General features: G+C 42.9%; 1 protein-coding gene across 1 annotated transcript; it reads left to right on the top strand.

Moving 5' to 3' along the window:
* Nucleotides 1-1,741: 1,741 nt before the first annotated feature.
* On the top strand, nt 1,742-18,398 carry GOLT1B (golgi transport 1B). Its single transcript, XM_086610579.1, has 5 exons — nt 1,742-1,818; nt 6,222-6,313; nt 8,055-8,233; nt 15,227-15,308; nt 16,644-18,398. Exons 1-5 carry the CDS (start codon nt 1,794-1,796, stop codon nt 16,680-16,682), a joined length of 417 nt encoding a protein of 138 aa, XP_086466705.1. The 5' UTR covers nt 1,742-1,793; the 3' UTR covers nt 16,683-18,398.
* The last annotated feature ends 515 nt before the right edge of the window (nt 18,399-18,913 follow it).

Below are 18,913 nucleotides of genomic sequence, written 5' to 3'. Positions count from 1 at the left end.
AATGGGGGGAAAATATATATTAAAAAATACATATATGTGTGAATAAAATATTGACTTTGCCAGAAAGTTATAGCTAAAAATAAGGTCTCTCTCTTAAAAATAAGAGCCCATGCTTCAGAAATAAGTTGATTACTGTATAAGATAACTCAGCAGTATCCAAGTCATCCACATGATTCAAGTTACACAGTTCTGCCTTTGTATCACCTGCCACTTGCACAGAAGTATTTGGAAATGTTAGTCTCCTCAAAGCACAGAGCAACTAGTGACATCCAGAAAAATCAGTAGGTGTGGAACAGACACACTCTAAGTGCAATACACTACTTCTACTCCCCATAGTAAACCCAAACCTCATCAATACCACTAGGCTAATGGCTCAGGAAGCTGATTTTCTTATCTGAGGAGCAGGAAAAGAATGAAAATCACCTTTCAAAGCTTCCCTATATGCTGCTAAAGCTCCGCAAGTCTTTAATTTAGCTCCTACCTCTAAAAGAAGTAGCTCCGCACACCTTATAATTGATTCTACACCACCACTGCCAAAGAAGATCCCAATTTCGATTTGATTCCTCAAAAATGCAGCTCCTAAGAAACAAAATAACAATGAACTCGTAGACCACAGTGGACAAAAGGCAAGTGGAAGCATCTTGCCCATTAGGCAGTCTGGCCCCACTATAAAAACCAGCTAAATTCCTGTGAATTCATCCTCTTACAGCCTTTTTTAAACGGCCCACCAGCAGGGAACACAAGGCCTCTACATGGATACCAGCTGGCCGTGCCTCGAACAGGCAAATCAGTAACCGGCACCACTTTCCAGCCTGCACAGACTCACATCCCAGTTCCAGCACTGGAAGCTTTCTTACCCCACCACGTTACCTGGGTAACCCGGATGGTTACCCCATCCAACCTCCGAATCAAAGCTCTTCGGTCCCAACTCAAAAGAACTGAGTGACGTTAACAGAGCATTATCAAACAACCCTTAAAATTAGGGAATAAGCCCAACGATATTCCTACGAGCACGGCGTGTTATCCAAGCGGTCGTTTAACCGGATAAAAAAAATTCCTCCATTCCGCCACGCAACCCTGGGAAGCCACCTTAGAAAACGCGCATCCAGACCGAGGGAGGAAAAGCCAAACCGACACCTGGGAGACGCATCTCCGCCGCTTCAGCACTCGTCGCTGCACAGCCGGACACGCGCGGCGGCACCGCCCGCCTCACCGGGGCGGCCCCGCACCGCCAGCGGCCCGCGGAGAGGCCGTCTCGACCGGGCAGAGACACCACCTGCCCGGCGGGCCGGAGGGCGGAGCGGGACGGCAGCGGCGGCCCCATCGCCCCGCACCTCCCGCGCTGCGGCCACGGCCACGGCGCGCGCCGCCGCCCCTCCCGCCGCAACGGCTGGTGCGGGGCGCGCGCTCCGCCTCCGCCCTCCCTCGCGCCGGCCCCGCGCGCGCTCCCCCCCGCCGGCCGGCCCGGCCGCCCGCCCGGCGCCCCTCCCGCCCCCACCGCTTCTGCTTCTGCCGCTGCCGCCTCCCCGCAGCCAATCACTAAGAGCGGCGAACGCCACAACTGCCGCTGACGCCGACAACCAGCAGCAGCTCCCGTCCGCTTTAATGAGAGCGGGGAGGCGGGCGCCGGGACTGGAGGGGGCGCAGCCGCGCGAACAACGCGGCTGCCGATTGGTGCCAATCCGGCCAATCGGCGGCCCCCTTTCACCCGGTGGCGAGAGGAAGGGGGCTGCGTGTTTCCGGAAGACGTGGCCGTGGCAGCCGTCGCCTCCCGTCGCGCGCCCCCCGCCACCATGATCTCCCTCTCCGACACCCAGAGTAAGCGCCGGCCCCTCGTCACCGGTGGCCTGCGGTGGGAGGCGGGGGGTGGGCCGCTCGCCGCGGGCTGAGGTCGGCCGAGCCGCGGGGCGGGGAGGGACCTCGGTGGCGGCCCAGCAGCGCAGGGCAGGCCTGGCCTGCCGCTCCCGTACCTGCCTGTGCCCTTTGTTCGCGCTCCCGCGGCGCCTCGGTCGGAGCGGCTGAGGCTCAGGGCCCCGGCCCGGGCCGCTGTGGCGGAGCGCCCCTGCGGAGAGCTCCGCTCCTTCCTCTGCCCGCGACCGCTGCGGCCGGAGTCGCTGAGGAGGGGTCCGCTTTGCGCCGGCTGCACCCCTGTTTCCCACCCTGCGGCGGGCACCGGCTGGAAAACACCCGCGGGGCGGGAACGGGAGGGTGTAGGTGGAGCTCACCTGGCCGCGCTGCCGGCATCGCCGCTTCGCGAGGGCTGTTAAAACCGCGCGGGTCCCGGTCCCGGTTCTAGTGCCTGGGCCCTAAGCTGCCAGGTGAAACGGAAAGTGAGAGGGGCTGCGGAGGAGCGCTCGGCCGGGCTGGTTCCCTCGTCCTTAGGAGGGCACTGTGACCGGCGCCGCTGCTGCTGGCGTTTGTCTGGCGTTGTGGGATCTGTCGGGTTGGCGGTGGTGCTGGGACGTGCCGATGACGAGAATGAATGAAAGCTGAAGAGTAAACAAAAGTAGTAGTTAGCTAAAGTCTTCTAGTGTGCCTCTGTGGGGGCGTCAGTGGTTTGGAATCACTTAATTACACGTTATTGACTTTACTGTGTTTCTCTTAAGTTGCTGCGGTCGCACTAAACGTTTGCAGGTGACACTGAGGAGGCGTTAAGGTGAGAACCAGACACTCAGTCTGAAGCGAGAAAAGAAGTATTTGTATGTGACCCTAGTTTCGTTTTCACTGAATAGAAATACTTGGAAATAGGGATCCTGAAAGGGAAAATACAAAGAAATCAAAGTAGGGAGATTCTTAAGAGCTTAAACTGCAAGGTAAAGGAGAATATTAGGGCTTTGATTTAAAATGTCGCTTTTGATGTGTTTCTGGCATGGTTGCCATGAAAGGAAATGAGTCCGCTTGATAAGTGCCATGGTGTCAGTTATGGAGGAGGGTAAGCATGAAAGATGTAGAAAAGAAAGTTAAAAGAGATAAGTTTAACTTGATAGTAGGATACTGGAAATAAAGGTATTGGAGAGCCAGTTAAGGCCAAGGATGAAGACAGACAAAAGTAGGCTAGCAACATTCAAGGTCAATGATTTCTTCAGAAACTCAGGTGCTGTGCTCTGTTACAGGGATGAATACTAACCTTTGGGGTTAATTTTTAGACTTCTGATTGATTAAACCCTTGTAGGCTTTGCTTTTTCCCATTCCCCTGTCCTTCTGTCCAGAGCATTCATTGGGGGGGAAAGAAATATCCCTTTAGAAAGAGGAGATCCAGTCACTGTTTCTCCTTTTCTAGTCCCTCATTTGGGACCTTCAGCTGACTCCAGTGCTGACTCTGGTTTTGACTTTCAGAACCAAGAGTAGTTCAGTAAAATACTGTGGAGTTCAGAGGGTTTTTTTTATTTTTTTCCACAGTTTTTCTGAAATTCTGAAGGTATTTTGTAAGATATTTTTAAACTCACTGCTGTCTGGAAAAACATGGAGTTTGCCATAGAGTCACTGGTGGAGTAGCATGATAAGTACCTGCAGAGGACCACTGCATTAGTTGATGTTTGGAAAGTTAAATTTGCAGCTGTAGTCTAGAACATTTTTGAAATGATTCATTGAATGGAGTTGTAAATCATCAGTAATTGCAAAAGAATGCACTTAGTTTTTCCCAAAATAGTTTTTCAATACTATGAAATACTACTAGCAAAATAATAATAACTAAAAAGTGGAACTTTTCATAGTGTATAAAATGTATTCATCTTTGTCTTCTGAGAGCTTATAGTGCTCAATTCCATTCTTAATTCGTACACAAAAGATAGAGAATGTGCATTATCTTCACTGAACTTCCATAAGCAAGGTATCTTAACATTTACTAAGCTGTTTGATACAGTGCTGCAGTACTTTTGCATGGCTTACAGGATTTCTGCAGGAAGTTTGAGAAAGCATTGCTCCCTCCTCTCCATAAATCATAATAACTTAAAATAATCCAGAATAAATGTTGCATGGTATGTGTTTCTACATTTCTAGGCATTGAAATGTCATATCTGAATAATCTGGGAAGGCTCCTCTGGTGTAGGAGAAAGCATTTAAAAATAGTTCACCCTCTTTATAAAAATTCCGTGTTCATTTTTTCAAAGATATGTACAAAATGTCAGTGCTGCTTTTTTTTTTTTTTGCTTCCTTATGAATGCTAGTCAAAAATATTTCCAAGTGATGATATGAATCAAATCAGGTCAATAATACCTTCTACTGAGATATTAACAACAGAAAATAATAATCTTGGGCTACTAATCTTCTTTCAGTAATAATTTTGGGCTGATGGGAATGGTATTGCTCTTTTTTTTCCCTCTCCCCTCCACTAACCAGAGAATATGGTTGGCTTGTAGAGTGAATCTGAATTTGTTGTAGCAGTAGAGGATTACAAACATGTTTCCAGTGAATACAGAAGTGTCAGAGTAGTAACTGCAGCAGATGTTGGGAGTTGGCCTCTGCCTTCTTGCTTGATCCCTACTTTGTGCTGTGTCTGCAGGAGGAATGAATGCTTGCTTCCCATGACTGCATGTTTATCTTATTGGCAGCTAGTAATTCCTTTGGAGTCCTGCCTCCAAGTGTTTTCCTTCCAGAATGCAGATTGTTTCTGCTCTTCTAAACTAAAGAGTACTAGAGAAAAGGGCAGATTGCAATTGTTGTATTGCCTTCAGTCAGCAGATTAATTGAAAATAAAACTTGCAATTCAATTTTTTGCAGTAAACAAGTATTGAGAATGTCTGCACTAAATCAAATGTAGCAGGTTACGTAGTAGTTTTAATTCTGGGTGGTTAAAATGCTCGTAGCACAAGTTGAAGTGGCAGGTGATACAGTAGAACTACAGATTTAGCACCACATGGTCTGCAACCTTGCGGAAAGATGAGCCTTTTCAGAATTTAGGGAAGTTGAATGTTGCTGTAACAAATCTCTTTACACTGAGCTGTTTTGAAATTTTTGTGCAGTAACTTAAATGGAAGTCCTGAAATAGGAGAATGATACTCCTTTACTCCCGAGCTCTTCAAGCAACAGTAAACAATCACCCTGATCTACATTGCAGTCAAAAGTGCAACTAAAGTACATTTAGGTAGATCTGGTGAACGGTAGCGGTGAAAGCTGTGATGGTGTGGGTGGGGTTTTGTTTGTTTCAGGCTAGGCTATACAAAACTACTGGGATCTTTGAAATATATATACACGTGCACACAGAGATGCAAACTAGGCTGCCAGCCTGTCTGTGGTATTACACTGGTTTTGCTAGCTGGTTTTATGTATCCTGTAGGTTTCTAAATTGTCTGGTCACAGGGATAGCAATAACGTGAGGATGAGCGCACGGATAAACAGACATCTGTAGCCATGTTGCTGCTGTTCCTGTTTGACTCTCACGCAAACCGAATGGGAAAGAAATAAGTTAGGCCTTAGAGGTTTAATTTTAAAATTAGGATGTATTTCTAAGTATGGTCTTCGAGATATCTTAGAGGCTGTTATCAAATAGTAGCTTTAGTCATAGCTTGACATTTCTAGCCTAGTTTCTCAGAGAAACCTTCCATCGTACTTTTACCTTCCCAGTGTTTCTTGAGCAACCTTTACAGCCAGGCAGAACTCAAAGACATTTAGTATCTACTAGTTTTGTGAAAAGTGGCTGGATACCCAAGCTGGTGTTTGATAGCCATCAGCGCACGTGTAGCTTGGAAAGTGCCTGTAGCATTGCTTTGATTTGTGTTCATTCGAGAAGCTGGGGGAAGTGGGGCTGCTACGCAAGGTATGGAAGGTGGAATGTGAGGTCTCAGGAGAATGGGAAGAACCACATGTTATTGCAGTAAATGTAATGGGGTAAGAGTTGCAAATGGAAAACAAAGTTCTGTTATGTGTTCATAAAACAATCCTCCTGTCCACACTACCAGTAAATCAAAAGGGATGTCTTTGCTGTGTGTATACATGCATGCGTGCTTTTTTGTTGCATTCAGTTTTGGTATATAGTTCCAAATACGTGCTTTTTTGATAAGGAGCTTCTGAAGATGTCTCTGTTATTGAAGTAATTGGTATTTACAAGACTTGCTATATTTGTAAACTCAAGAAAGTTTTTAGGTGGTCATAAAATAGGCTGAGTTCTATAAATTTAAAATATCTGCAGATTGGATGATCTAAGGTTTTTTTTCACTGTTTTTATGCATGAGTTTTTCCTGGTACCATGTTTTATTGTATGCCTAAATTTGTTTCTTTTTCAGAGATTGGAATGGGATTAACAGGCTTTGGAGTGTTTTTCCTTTTCTTTGGAATGATACTCTTCTTCGACAAAGCTCTTTTGGCTATTGGAAATGTAAGTGTCTTCTGTTTTATCTTAGATTCTGCACTGCTTAGAACTAGATATATGATAAAAATAGAACAATATCTTATCAATTTGAAACTGGATCACAAAAAATCCTGTAGCAATTTGGTATAAAGAAAGAATTATGCTCAGTGATACGAGTGATTAGTTTTTCCTGATTAAAGTTAGAACAGCTCACAAGAATCTAAATGTTGTACCTCCAGGTCAGGCCTGTGGTATGTTGGTCAGACAAGCAGCAGCTTGTTCCACAGTTGTTATGCTGCTGCAAATATGATTTTCAGATTGACTGTCATTGCTAATGCTTTCTTTTTTTCTGATCTTGTAAGATAACTGTCAAAGTTCAGTATATATTTGCCTAAGAATAGTGAAGCGTTCTTACATGCTAACAAACGTAGCTTTGCTGTGCTTTATGAGGAAAGAAAGAAGTATGAATTGCTGGTAGTCTGGGTTTAGAAAAAGCAATCACCCTTCATAATAGAGAGATTTAATATCTTCACTTTTTACTAAGGCAAAGTTTTCACTTAAAGCAGCAAAGAAAATAAATCCTAGTACATAAAATTCCCAGTCCGAAACAAATGTAAGATGACAGGATGTTTTCTGACTGTGATAATCTCTGTGCTTCTGCTGCTCTCAGCTTCGACAGCCAGCCCAGAGCATAGCCTGGTAAAGGTTCGTGTCATCTTTTGCTGATGCCTAAAAGTCTGTGGTCAAAACTGATGAGTTTTCTTCTGTGGCAGCAGAGTCAAATACTGAGATTCACTGAAGGAAAATCCAAACCTGCATAGTTGAATTTGGGTGCATTAGTTGAAGCATTGTTCTGAGCCATCAATAAAGTGTGTAGTGGGAGAGTAAAAAATAAAATAATGCTGCTTTTTTTTTCCCCTAATGTAAGATGGAAATACAAGATCCTGTTTAGGGAAAATGATGAAAACGCGTAGGAAGAGACAATGACAGGCTAAGTGGTAACCAAAGATAATGCAAGAAAAGATACTGTATCCTTACAGAAAGCTTTAAAAAATAAGTGGTGTCAGAAAAGGGAAGAGATGGTAAGAAAGTGGTTTATTAAATAACGTACAAAACTTAAACTTCATCTGTAATCTTGAGTAAAATCTGAGTTACTATCTCCTTCTCAGCAAAATGTTGCCCAGATGTATGCTTACAAGCTGCAGTAGTTACAAGTCCTGTTGTTAAAGGGCGCTAAAAGTAATGCTAACTAGTTGGGACTAGTGTGATATTGTCCAGTCTATACTGGAACTAGTAAACAGTAGAAAGACTATATACAGAGGAAAAAAAAAAAAAAAAAAAAAGGAAAAAATACAATAACTGATAATGCTCTTCATCTGTTTTCCCTTTTTGGCTTTGCACTGTGCAGTAGATCAGTGCAAGCTGTTGAAGATGTCTATGGCACAGAACAGAGGTGCTTTTGTAATGTGTCTGATATAACTGCTGTCACCAGGCCTGTTGACATGGTTGTGCTTGTCAGAGACCACAAAGGTAGACTCTCTACTTTTGAAGTAGCTGAGAGTTCTGAGTGCTGGCTACAAGTGCTTTAAGATGGACTTTACAGAAGAAAATCACTAGTAAATTCCTTCTCACCATCTGTCATTTGGTATTAAAAGAAGTTATGCAAGGAGTGCAGTCCAATTCTGTAGTATATATTTTTGTGTTTACATCCTAAACTTAGGAATATAATGAGCTGTTTTCTTTCTTTGGTTGTTTTTGTCTTTTCTAGGTTTTATTTGTGGCTGGCTTGTCTTTTGTTATCGGTTTAGAAAGGACGTTTAGATTCTTCTTTCAAAAGCACAAAATGAAAGCAACAGGCTTTTTCCTGGGTGGTGTGCTCATAGTTCTCATTGGTTGGCCTTTAATAGGAATGATCCTTGAAATTTATGGGTTCTTCCTACTATTCAGGTAAGACTTGTTTCAGAATACCTTTCGGTATTGGCGTATCTAGGAATCAACATGTTCGTTTACTGTTGCTGCATTACAGCTGACAAAGCAGCATCCTTTAAATGTTCACTTTTGATAGATTATATAAAAAGTTGTTGATTTGCATTTGCAAGAGGTGGAAGGTTGGTAAGTATTTCTCCAAGATTCAGATTTGTTTGTTTGTGAGGCATATACCAAACCGACTCTGGTAATGTTGTTTATGTCTAACCAAAGAATTGTAAAGCTTCAAAATACCTGGGAGCCTAACTTGTTAGTAGTGCAAAGTTTAAATATTTTCTCATTAAAAAAGGCAACTTAGGTACTTAGTATTTTTTTGGCAGGGAGTTTGTTCTTTTCTTTAACAAACGGGGCAAAATACTTTGTTACAAGCATTCTAGGTTTGTAACCTTATCATTTTGTCACTATTGCAGCCCAGCGAAGAGATGTTTTCTGTCACGTTTCATTATGCTTGTGCCCTCCTATAGTCAGAACTGCTGTTTTTGGTTGGCATTATCTCAACTGAGTTAAGGAAAAATGAAAATTCTTTTTGAGCAGCAATCTTGATAAATGTCATAGCTTTCACAATGTGTCATGTAACTTCTTCATAAATGCAATTGTAATGGTGAAAGAATTTGACTTGTTACAACCTGTATATGTATTTTATCTTTATTACCATGGTTGGAGTTCCGTACTTCACTGTGGAACAAAGTACAAAGTATGCTAATAGGTAAGAAGGGAGGCTTTTAGTGGTTCTTGGACTTATGTTCAGATGAAGACTGTTTCATTAACGCTTATTGATCTAATAAGTTTTGGAGTGTTCAGCTACTGGCTAAATAAGACAGTTTCTGTTAATCAAAATCAAACCACTGTTTTCATGGTGCTTTTTTTTCTGCTCAGTAAAATTCTATGTTAGTCTTGTATTTAGTTTAGAAAAAATGTTTAAATATTTTCTAAAAAAAAAAAATCTTAACTTGGCTCCTACTGAAGACAGTGAGATTTCTGAAAATTAATTTTGCAGTTTTAATATGTGCTTCTTATTGCTCTACTCTGTATGACTCTGAACTCTATCACTGCAACTGTTTTGAAAATCACAGTATTTCACTGAGTACATTGTCACTGCTTGCATGTAGCACTTGGGTTTAATCAGCCAGTACAAAGCAAGTAGAGTGTGTTTTCAGCCAAACACCCCTCCTATGTAGGGGACAAAAGGAAGTCCAAGGAGAATGTAGGCCCCCTCCGGAGGGATACTGGTGCTCTGGTTACCCGCGACATAGAGAAGGCTGAGTTACTCAATGATTTTTTGCCTCAGTCTTCACTGATAAAGCCTCTTGTCTTACCACCCAAGCTGTGGAAAGAACTAGCAGGGACTGTGAGGATGAACCACCGCCCACTGTACTTGAAGAGCAGGTTCAGGAACATCTGAGGAACTTGAAGGTGCACAAGTCCATGGGACCTGATGAGGTCCATCCGCGGGTCCTGAAGGAACTGGCGGATGAAGTCGCCAAGCCACTGGCCATTGTATTTGAGAAGTCGTGGCGGTCTGGCGAGGTCCCCGATGACTGGAAGAGAGGGAACATAACCCCCATATTCAAAAAGGGGAACAAGGAGGACCCGGGCAACTACAGGCCGGTCAGCCTCACCTCTGTGCCTGGCAAGGTCATGGAGCAGATTCTCCTGGCAACCATGCTAAGGCACATGGAGTGCAAGAAGGTGGTGGGTGACAGCCAACATGGTTTCACCAAAGGCAGATCGTGCCTGACCAACTTGGTGGCCTTTTATGATGGGGTAACAGCATCGGTGGACAAGGGTCGACCAACGGATATCATCTACCTGGACTTGTGCAAATCTTTTGACACTGTCCCGCACGACATTCTTCTCTCTAAACTAGAGAGGCATGGGTTTGATGGATGGACCACTTGGTGGATAAGGAATTGGCTCAATGGCCGCACTCAGAGAGTAGTGGTCAACGGCTCGATGTCCAAGTGGAGACCAGTCATGAGTGGCGTCCCTCAGGGGTCCGTGTTGGGCCCGGCCCTCTTCAACATCTTTGTCGGTGACGTGGACAGTGGCATGGAGTGCACCCTCAGCAAGTTCGCCGATGACACCAAGCTGTGTGGTGCCGTCGACACGCTGGAAGGGAGGGATGCCATCCAGAGGGACCTCGACAGGCTGGAGAGGTGGGCCCGTGCCAACCTCAAAGTTCAACCAGGCCAAGTGCAAGGTCCTACATCTGGGTCGTGGCAATCCCAGGCACAAATACAGACTGGGCGGAGAATGGATCGAGAGCAGCCCTGAGGAGAAGGACTTGGGAGTACTGGTGGACGAGAAGCTCAATATGAGCCGGCAATGTGCTCTTGTGGCCCAGAAGGCCAACCGCATCCTGGGCTACATCAAGAGGAGCGTGGCCAGCAGGTCGAGAGAGGTGATTCTCTCCCTCTACTCTGCCCTCTTGAGACCTCACTTGGAGTATTGCGTCCAGTTCTGGAGCCCCCAACTTAAGAAGGACATGGACCAGTTGGAGAGGGTCCAGAGGAGGGCCACGAAGATGATCAGAGGGCTGGAGCACCTTTCCTGTGAGGACAGGCTGAAAGAGTTGGGGCTGTTCAGCCTGGAGAAGAGGAGGCTCCGGAGTGACCTTATAGCAGTCTTCCAGTACCTCAAGGGGGCCTACAAGAAAGATGGGGAGAGGCTGTTCAGGAGGGCCTGTTGTGATAGGACAAGGGGTAATGGTTTTAAAATAGAGGGAGGTAGATTCAGATTGGATATTAGGAAAAAATTTTTTACCATGAGAATTGTAGAACACTGGAACAGGTTGCCCAGCGAGGTGATGCTCCATCCCTGGAGATGTTCAAGGCCGGTTTGGACAAGGCCCTGAGCAACCTGATCTAGTTGGAGATATCCCTGTTCCTTGCAGGGGGATTCGACTAGATGACCTTTGAAGGTCCCTTCCAGCCCTAACCATTCTATGATTCTATGATCTTGAAAGAATTATAAATTACTGTGTTTAAGCAGGTATGGTTATGGATTATCTATTGGTGCTAGACTGGGGCTAGCAGGGGAAAATAATGTTGAAGGGATTTTAGAAGGTCAGTAGTTATCTGAAGGTCACTAGGACTATCCTTTAGCCAGAAGAGTATCAGTAAGGGACATATAATTCCAGGTGTGAATGTCTTCTGACCTATTTTAGTTTAAAATCTATAGACCGTTTTTTCTAGTACTTAATAGTTCTTAGAATCTAAATCCCTTGCTACAATGTTAGCTACTACTACTTCAAACAAAGCTTTTTGTTTTGCTTCAGTCTTGTCCATTTCAACCAATATCGTGCTTTCAGCACCTTGCTCCTTTCTGAAGAACTTAAAAATGGAGCTTTTTGCTCAAGCATCACTTTATACGATTCCTCAGGATCCTACTGTTTGGTTGCATAACAGAAAACTTCCCTGGTTATCAGTGGTCTCCGAAGTTTTCTTAAGCCCAAAGAATACTAGATCAGTTTATGTACCTTTTGGATTTGTTAGGGCTGTATGTTGCGAAGATGGGCATTTCTGTGCATCGTAATGGTTCTAGTTGTGTGGATTACTAGGACTTTTATATGGAAAAGTTGTATATTTATCAAGAGCAATTTAGCAGTTCTAGTAACTTTATTTCAACTCAGACTAAGCTAGTATAAATGTAAACCACTGTATTGTACTTTTTTCAGTCTATTGGTGTCTTTTTTTGACCACTGAACCAGTTCCACTGAGTGTTCAGATCCCTCTAGAATCTTTACTCATAGGTTGTTGTTTTGCATATTAGGCTACTGTTACACAGTCACCTTTCACGTGCCCTGTAGCAGTTATTGCAGAGCCCCTGTTGTCCACAAAGCAACGATTCGGTGTTAGTGGCCAAGAACACTTAAATGACAGATTGCAAAGATTTTTTTAACTTGTTTAAAGATGCATCTGACTGAAATAAGAGAGAAACGCAATTATTTCACTCTGGTTTAAATCTAGAATGTCTTTCCCTTCTTGTCTTTACTTAACATGCTGCCACAAGCTTCCCGTCAGAGGTTTAGTCCTTTGCCATGCTTTCACATGCTCAAACTGCATTGACTGGAGAAGGCTGTTATGGCGCAGTATCTTTTGTGCTCTCAGCTGCTTTTGGAGCTTTGTTCAGATTACAGGCGTTCAAAGTTATGGCTAACAATATCATCTTACCTGTTCTGACTATTCGTTATTCTTGGCTATGCCAATTGCTTTAATCTGTTACAAATGGTTTCTGTGCCCTGCATCACAATTTACTGGACCACTGAAATGATCCCGTATTTAAAAAAAAAAAAATCTCCAGGAAATACTTGCCAGTATTCATATCATCCAGCAAATAGTTCTTACCAGTGTAGTGAAGAGGATGGCATGTGAAACTTGGCTGTTTCACTGTGGCTGAGGTCTCATTACACATTAATCCTTATTCTACGCAGGGAATGTATAGCTCAACAGAGGTAACTCAGAAGGCCACCAACAGCTGAACTGCTGCAATTGACTGCAAACAGCTGAGACTGCCATAGAAAATTTATTTTGCTACTGCAGAGACAAAGTTGACAGTGCAGGGGGCTACACCATAGCAGCTATGGTAGGCAACATCCCCTGACTCATGATTAAAGTCTTTGACTTTACATAAACTTGTGAAATGAGCGAGTACACAACTCTGTTGTGCCTAATGTAGGGAAAATGTAGGCCCTCTCTGGAAGAAAACGGGGGACCTGGCTACTCAGGATATGGAGAAGGCTGAAGTTCTCAATGACTTCTTTGCCTCAGTCTTCAATGGCAAGAGCTCCAGCGGCACAGCCCAAGTCACAGAAGGCAAAGGCAGGGACTGGGAGAATGAAGAACTGCCCACTGTAGGAGAAGATCAGGTCCGAGACCATCTTAAAAACCTGAAGGTGGACAAGTCCATGGGACCAGACGAGGTGCATCCGCGGGTCCTGAGGGAACTGACAGATGAAGTTGCTAAGCAACTATCCATCATGTTTCAGAAGTCGTGGCAATCTGGTGAAGTTCCCCATGACTGGAAAAGGGGAAACATAGCCCCCATCTTTAAAAAGGGGAAAAAAGAAGACCCAGGGAACTACAGGCCAGTCAGTCTCACCTCTGTGCCCGGCAAGATCATGGAGCAGATCCTCCTGGCGGCTATGGTAAGGCACATGGAAAATGGTGATTGGTGACAGCCAACATGGCTTCACTAAGGGCAAATCCTGCCTGACTAATTTGGTGGCCTTCTATGATGAGGTTACAGCATCGATGGATAGGGGAAGAGCAACTGACATTGTCTACCTGGACTTATCCAAAGCATTTGATACTGTCCCACATGACATCCTTGTCTCTACACTGGAAAGACATAGTTTTGATGGATGGACCACTCGGTGGATAAGGAATTGGCTGGATGGTCACACTCGAAGAGTTGTGGTGAACGGTTCAATGTCCATGTGGAGGCCTGTGATGAGTGGTGTTCCTCAGGGGTCAGTACTGGGACTAGTGGGTCCAGTACTGACAGGGGTCAGTGCTATTTAACATCTTTGTTGGAGACACGGACAGTGGGATTGAGTGCACCCTCAGCAAGTTTGCAGATGACACCAAGTTGTGTGGTGTTGTGGACATGCTGGAGGGAAGGGATGCCATCCAGAGGGACCTTGACAGGCTGGAGAGGTGGGCCTGTGAGAACCTCATGAAGTTCAACAAGGCCAAGTGCAAGGTCCTGCACGTGGGTCGGGGCAAGTACAAGTACAGGCTGGGCGGAGAATGGATTGAGAGCAGCCCTGAGGAAAAGGACTTGGGAGTGCTGGTGGATGAAAAGCTCAACATGAGCCGGCAATGTGCACTGGCAGCCCAGACAGCAAATCGTGTCCTGAGCTGTATCAAAAGAAGCATGGCCAGCAGGTCGAGGGAGGTGATTCTGTCCCTCTACTCAGCTCTCGTGCAACCCCACCTGGAATACTGTGTTCAGCTCTGGAGTCCCCAACATAAGAAGGACATGGAGCTACTGGAGCAGGTCCAGAGGAGGGCCATGAAGATGATCCGAGGGCTGGAGCACCTCTGCTATGAAGATGATCCGAGGGCTGGAGCACCTCTGTCATGAAGACAGGCTGAGAGAGTTGGGGCTGTTCTACCTGGAGAAGAGAAGGCTCCGAGGTGATCTTATAGCAGCTTTCCAGTACCTAAAGGGGGCCTACAGGAAAGCTGGAGAGGGACTTTTTACAAGGGCATGTAGTGATAGGAAAAGGGGCAATGGATTCAAACTGAAAAGAGGGGAGATTTCGATTAGATATAAGGAAGAAATTTTTTACATTGAGGGGGGTGAGGCACTGGAACAGGTTGCCCAGAGAAGTTGTAGATGCCCCATCCCTGGAAGTGTTCAAGGCCAGGTTGGATGAGGCTTTGGGCAACCTGGTGTAGCGGAGGATTTCTCTGCCCGTGGTAGGGGGGTTGGAACTAGATGATCTTTAAGGTCCCTTCCAACCCAAACCATTCTATGATTCTATAATCTTCTTTAGTTAATGTAAAGAATACCATATATGGCTTCAAAGAGGATTACTCAGAATTAACTTCAGCTGGTTTTACAGCTGGATATTGCAAGACTGTTTCCTATAATGTAAAAAAGAAATTATCTCAAAATGTGTATGGTGATATTGAGAAATCAGTTGGGAGCATCAGTTCAGTTGACTAAGTTGGATATTCTTTCTTTAGTTATTTTTTAGCTGACTGAGGGTTGCCAGTTATGAAGAAAATTAAGTCCACTTAAAAATAAGGTGTTTCTTTCCTGTTTTTCTCCTTTCTCTACTGAATATATGTCAAAATATTTGGTAAAATTAATGTGCTGCTAACAAGCTACAAGATTTTATGTAATCTTGGTTTAAAAAATACCTCCTATTTCCTCATTTTATAGCAATATGAGAATGTATTAGTTTTTTATATCTAAACTAATCTTCTGATATCTTACCTAAAGGGGGTTCTTTCCTGTGGTGGTTGGCTTTATTAGAAGAGTTCCAGTTCTCGGATATCTCTTGAATTTACCCGGTATAAGCTCGGTAAGTGTTCAGTACTTCATGTAAAATTTGAAGCCTGTACTGGTTTTTATTCCATTGTCATAGCAATAGTAGAAATGCATCGGAAATAAAGCAAGTATAACTTCAGAGCAGCGACTTTGGGTGTATTGCTGTGTAGTTCTTGCACCATACAGATCATACCTACATTCCCAGTGAGAGTCTTCTAGATGTAAGAGGAACAAAAGGACACCTTTGCAAAAGCTGCCCCTCCTTACACATTGTGAAGCAGAAAGAGCCCTGGATTGTGACTTGGAATGCTGGGCTTCTGCTTTCTGCTTCACCAGATAGGTGAATTGTGCCACTGTTCTGTGCCTCTTCTCCTGTCAGTACGATGAGGAGGACGCTGTTCTTCTTTGTGTAGCATTTGGATATATTTATTAAAAGTAGCCTATAAAAGCAAACACTTCAGTGTTAAGTTGCAGCTGGTATGGTGAATCCAGAAACTCTCACGATGCATAATCATTCATCAATATATTATTAAGATCCACTGCACCAGTCTACATCTTGCAATTGACTAAGATTTGTGTTTTTTCAAGTGCAGTTTTCCATTTTCTTAACCAAATAGCCAGGGATTTGAAGGCAATTAAGGGGTGCCAGAAAGATGGTAATCTAGGGTGTTTCAGTCAACTACTTTTACTGTGCTAATTTCTGTATGTATTTTAACATGAGCTTTTTTAACTCTAGTTTTGAAAGCAAAAGTTTTAATAGCTACTGCCAAAAAATTAGTAGGAGGTGTGACTTAGACATATGCAGGCTGTTTTTTAAAAATTAATGTTCAAAATCATCTGTTCCAATCTTAGGCCAAGTTCTGGCACTCAAGTCATGATCAATTGAATGTTTAATTTTGTCAATTGATCTTACTTAGTAATTTAATTTGATCATAATGGGGTTAAATCTTGTTTTATAAAGATAATTGTTAATGTTTTATTCAAAGCCTACGTAGGCTCAGAAGAGAATCCACAGTAATGGTCAGTTGAAATATCTTACTTGGTCTACTAATGCATGTGTGGCTGATACTGTATTGTTTTGTTTTAATCATTAAGCTAGTAGTGTTATCTGCATTCTTTCCTTTTTCATTCTGTTGCATTTTCATGTTGCACTGTTAATGTCTATATGAGAAAAACATGTCATGCAGAAACACAATGGCAATGTAAGATTTTTAATTTTCACAAACTTAAATCATGAGACCTTGGTGAGTACTATTTGACTCGCATTTTCAGTTGCGTACTAACTGCAAGTAGCAAGTAATATTTGAGAGTAACTTCACTGTACATAAATGTCACGCAGCTTAAAACCTTTTTATTTCCTTTTCTACAGCTTGTAGATAAAGTTGGAGAAAGCAACAACATGGTATAATGACAAGAGGGCAGAAGACTGCTTCTAAACTTATTGTATTATTTATAAGATCCTTTTGAAGAATACTCAGCACAAAGATTAAGTTGTGTACAAAGGAAAAGCTCCTTATGTTCTTTACATAACAGTTTTAATTAAAATGTATAGTCAACCATATACATTAGAAAAGAAGCTCAGCAGGTATGCTTCTAGGAAAGTAACTCCAGAGTTCAGGAAGTAAACTGAAGAGGTGAAAGTCATGGAATAACCCATGTTACAACAATTCAAGACTACTTTTGTTGGTTTTGGAAAACATGATAGAGGCAATGAACCCTTGTGGAATTAACGGTGCCTGTATTCTACTTCCTTATTTTGAAGGTGCAGTAGAGCAAACAGGCCTACATTTTTAAGGGTGACCCAAACTTATCCAGCTCTCTGCTTGCTATGCTCAGAGTGCAAAATGACAAACAGAAAACTTCTTGTGTAACAAGAGATGCATCTTTGCATGAAGGTTGAGATGACTATTCATCTTTAAGTGTATTATGACCATTAAAAAAAAGGAAACCCTACACGGTTCTATTCTAAACACTTTTGTAAATATGTGGCTGAAATAAAACATTGTTATCTTAATGTTTCGAAGCCAAACGTAAGTTGATTGTATTTGCCTTCCATTTCGGAATATGCAAAAGGTCAATCTTTAGTAACTTCAGTCTTAAATGTTGGTTCTGAACACGTAGAGCTCAAGAGGGAACTCTGGAAACTGACTTGCACTCCTTCCAATTTGTTCTCCATGAGTCACGCTACGCGTGCTTCCAGGTGAGAATGTAGCCCCTTGTCCTAACATGAAAACTTTGTGAAATATGCTTAGTTCACAAAAAAGCATTTGATTGTGGTGCTGATGTGAACCCCGTGAAATGTATCTTAGCAAAATTTGAACCTTTGTTTTTAAATAGCTTGAAGCTAAGGTTTCTTTGTTTACTCTGGAACTACAAATTGAATTTTATTTTTTACAGTAATAAAATGAAAACTTAAAATTCTGTGTACGTGAGTCTCTGGGGAGAAAATTGAGCTAATGGGGCTAACTAAAGCTCAAGTGCCCATCTCCGTATGTTTTGTAACTTGTTGCTTGGGTCATCTTCAAATCACTTAAAACTCCCATCAGCCACACCAACAACTTTGCTTTTACAGAGATTCTTGGCTAACCTGGAATAAATGTCCCCTACTAATGCAAGGATCATGTTTCTGCTTCTATTGGAATGTTAAACATTGTGCACTTCCAATAAATTTAGTTCTGTAGTGTCCTCACCTAACAAAACGTCATAATTAAGTAACTTGTATTTGTGCAGGCTTTGTGGGTTTCTGTTGAGTCGAACTTTCTTTTCCCTTAAATGTAATCCTAAAAAAAATTACCAAAATGCAATGGTAGTATTTCAAGTAGCTATGTAATATTGAAGGTCTAATGACGGGGAGTGGGGTGGTTTGTTTGGTCTCATTGGGTTTTTTCTCTTTATTACGCAGTTAAAATTAGTATTTTGCAAAATATTTTAAGTTAAGAGGAATCCACATACACCAACCCTTTTGGAAGTTGCTGCAAAGTCTGTTTGTATAAGATTGGTTTTGTTTTCATTACAACTGTATAAATAGCCACAATCCAGTATTCTCAATGTTTAATTTGCTTCCCTCTCACACAGTGAGTGGAAAAAATGCCATTATATTTACAATGGGTAGCATCTGAAAAATCAGTAGGTTTTATTTTATAAATTACAAAAATTGGCTCTGTTTGCCTGATGGCTTGTGTGTTATAGTTTACAGACAGGGCTAAATATGACTTGTGGCTTCTACCTCAAGAGATAAACCAATTTTAACTGCTCCATAGATCTGTTGTGTGTTAAAATGAGTAGAGAATAACACTACAGCAGTTAGCAAACTCGTTTGCTTTGGTAGAGCACTAGTCTGTACTGTGGGAATCAAGTACTGTTTAAAGCAGACAGTGTTCATCGTTTACATTAGGAGTCAGCTACCTGAAGATTTTTGTTCTTGCTTTTTGAAAAATAATGGGATGGGAAAGGTGGATTTCACCCCATGACTATGGAGCTCTGACTGAAAGCAAATTGCGTGGTAAGCTGAAGTCCCTTCATCAACGAGAAAGCAGATGATACCTTTCAGAGGTGATGAATGTGTTGCTGTATATGATCTTTTAGCCCTCTGAAATGCCAGGATGTAGGCAGTTCATCTCACTCCTGTTTAATTCATTG

This window comes from Tauraco erythrolophus, chromosome 4, assembly GCF_009769465.1.
Source record: "Tauraco erythrolophus isolate bTauEry1 chromosome 4, bTauEry1.pri, whole genome shotgun sequence".
Lineage (NCBI taxonomy): Eukaryota > Metazoa > Chordata > Aves > Musophagiformes > Musophagidae > Tauraco > Tauraco erythrolophus.
The sequence above is the reverse complement of the archived record's forward strand: the minus strand, read 5'-3'. Positions and strand labels throughout refer to the sequence as shown.

Bases quoted from the DNA above. Each gene is read 5' to 3' on its own strand.
- GOLT1B (XM_086610579.1), top strand. From the start codon at position 1,794: ATGATCTCCCTCTCCGACACCCAGA. The intron at 6,314-8,054 runs GTAAGTGTCTTC...TGTCTTTTCTAG, and splicing joins CTCTTTTGGCTATTGGAAAT to GTTTTATTTGTGGCTGGCTT. The intron at 15,309-16,643 runs GTAAGTGTTCAG...CCTTTTCTACAG, and splicing joins ATTTACCCGGTATAAGCTCG to CTTGTAGATAAAGTTGGAGA.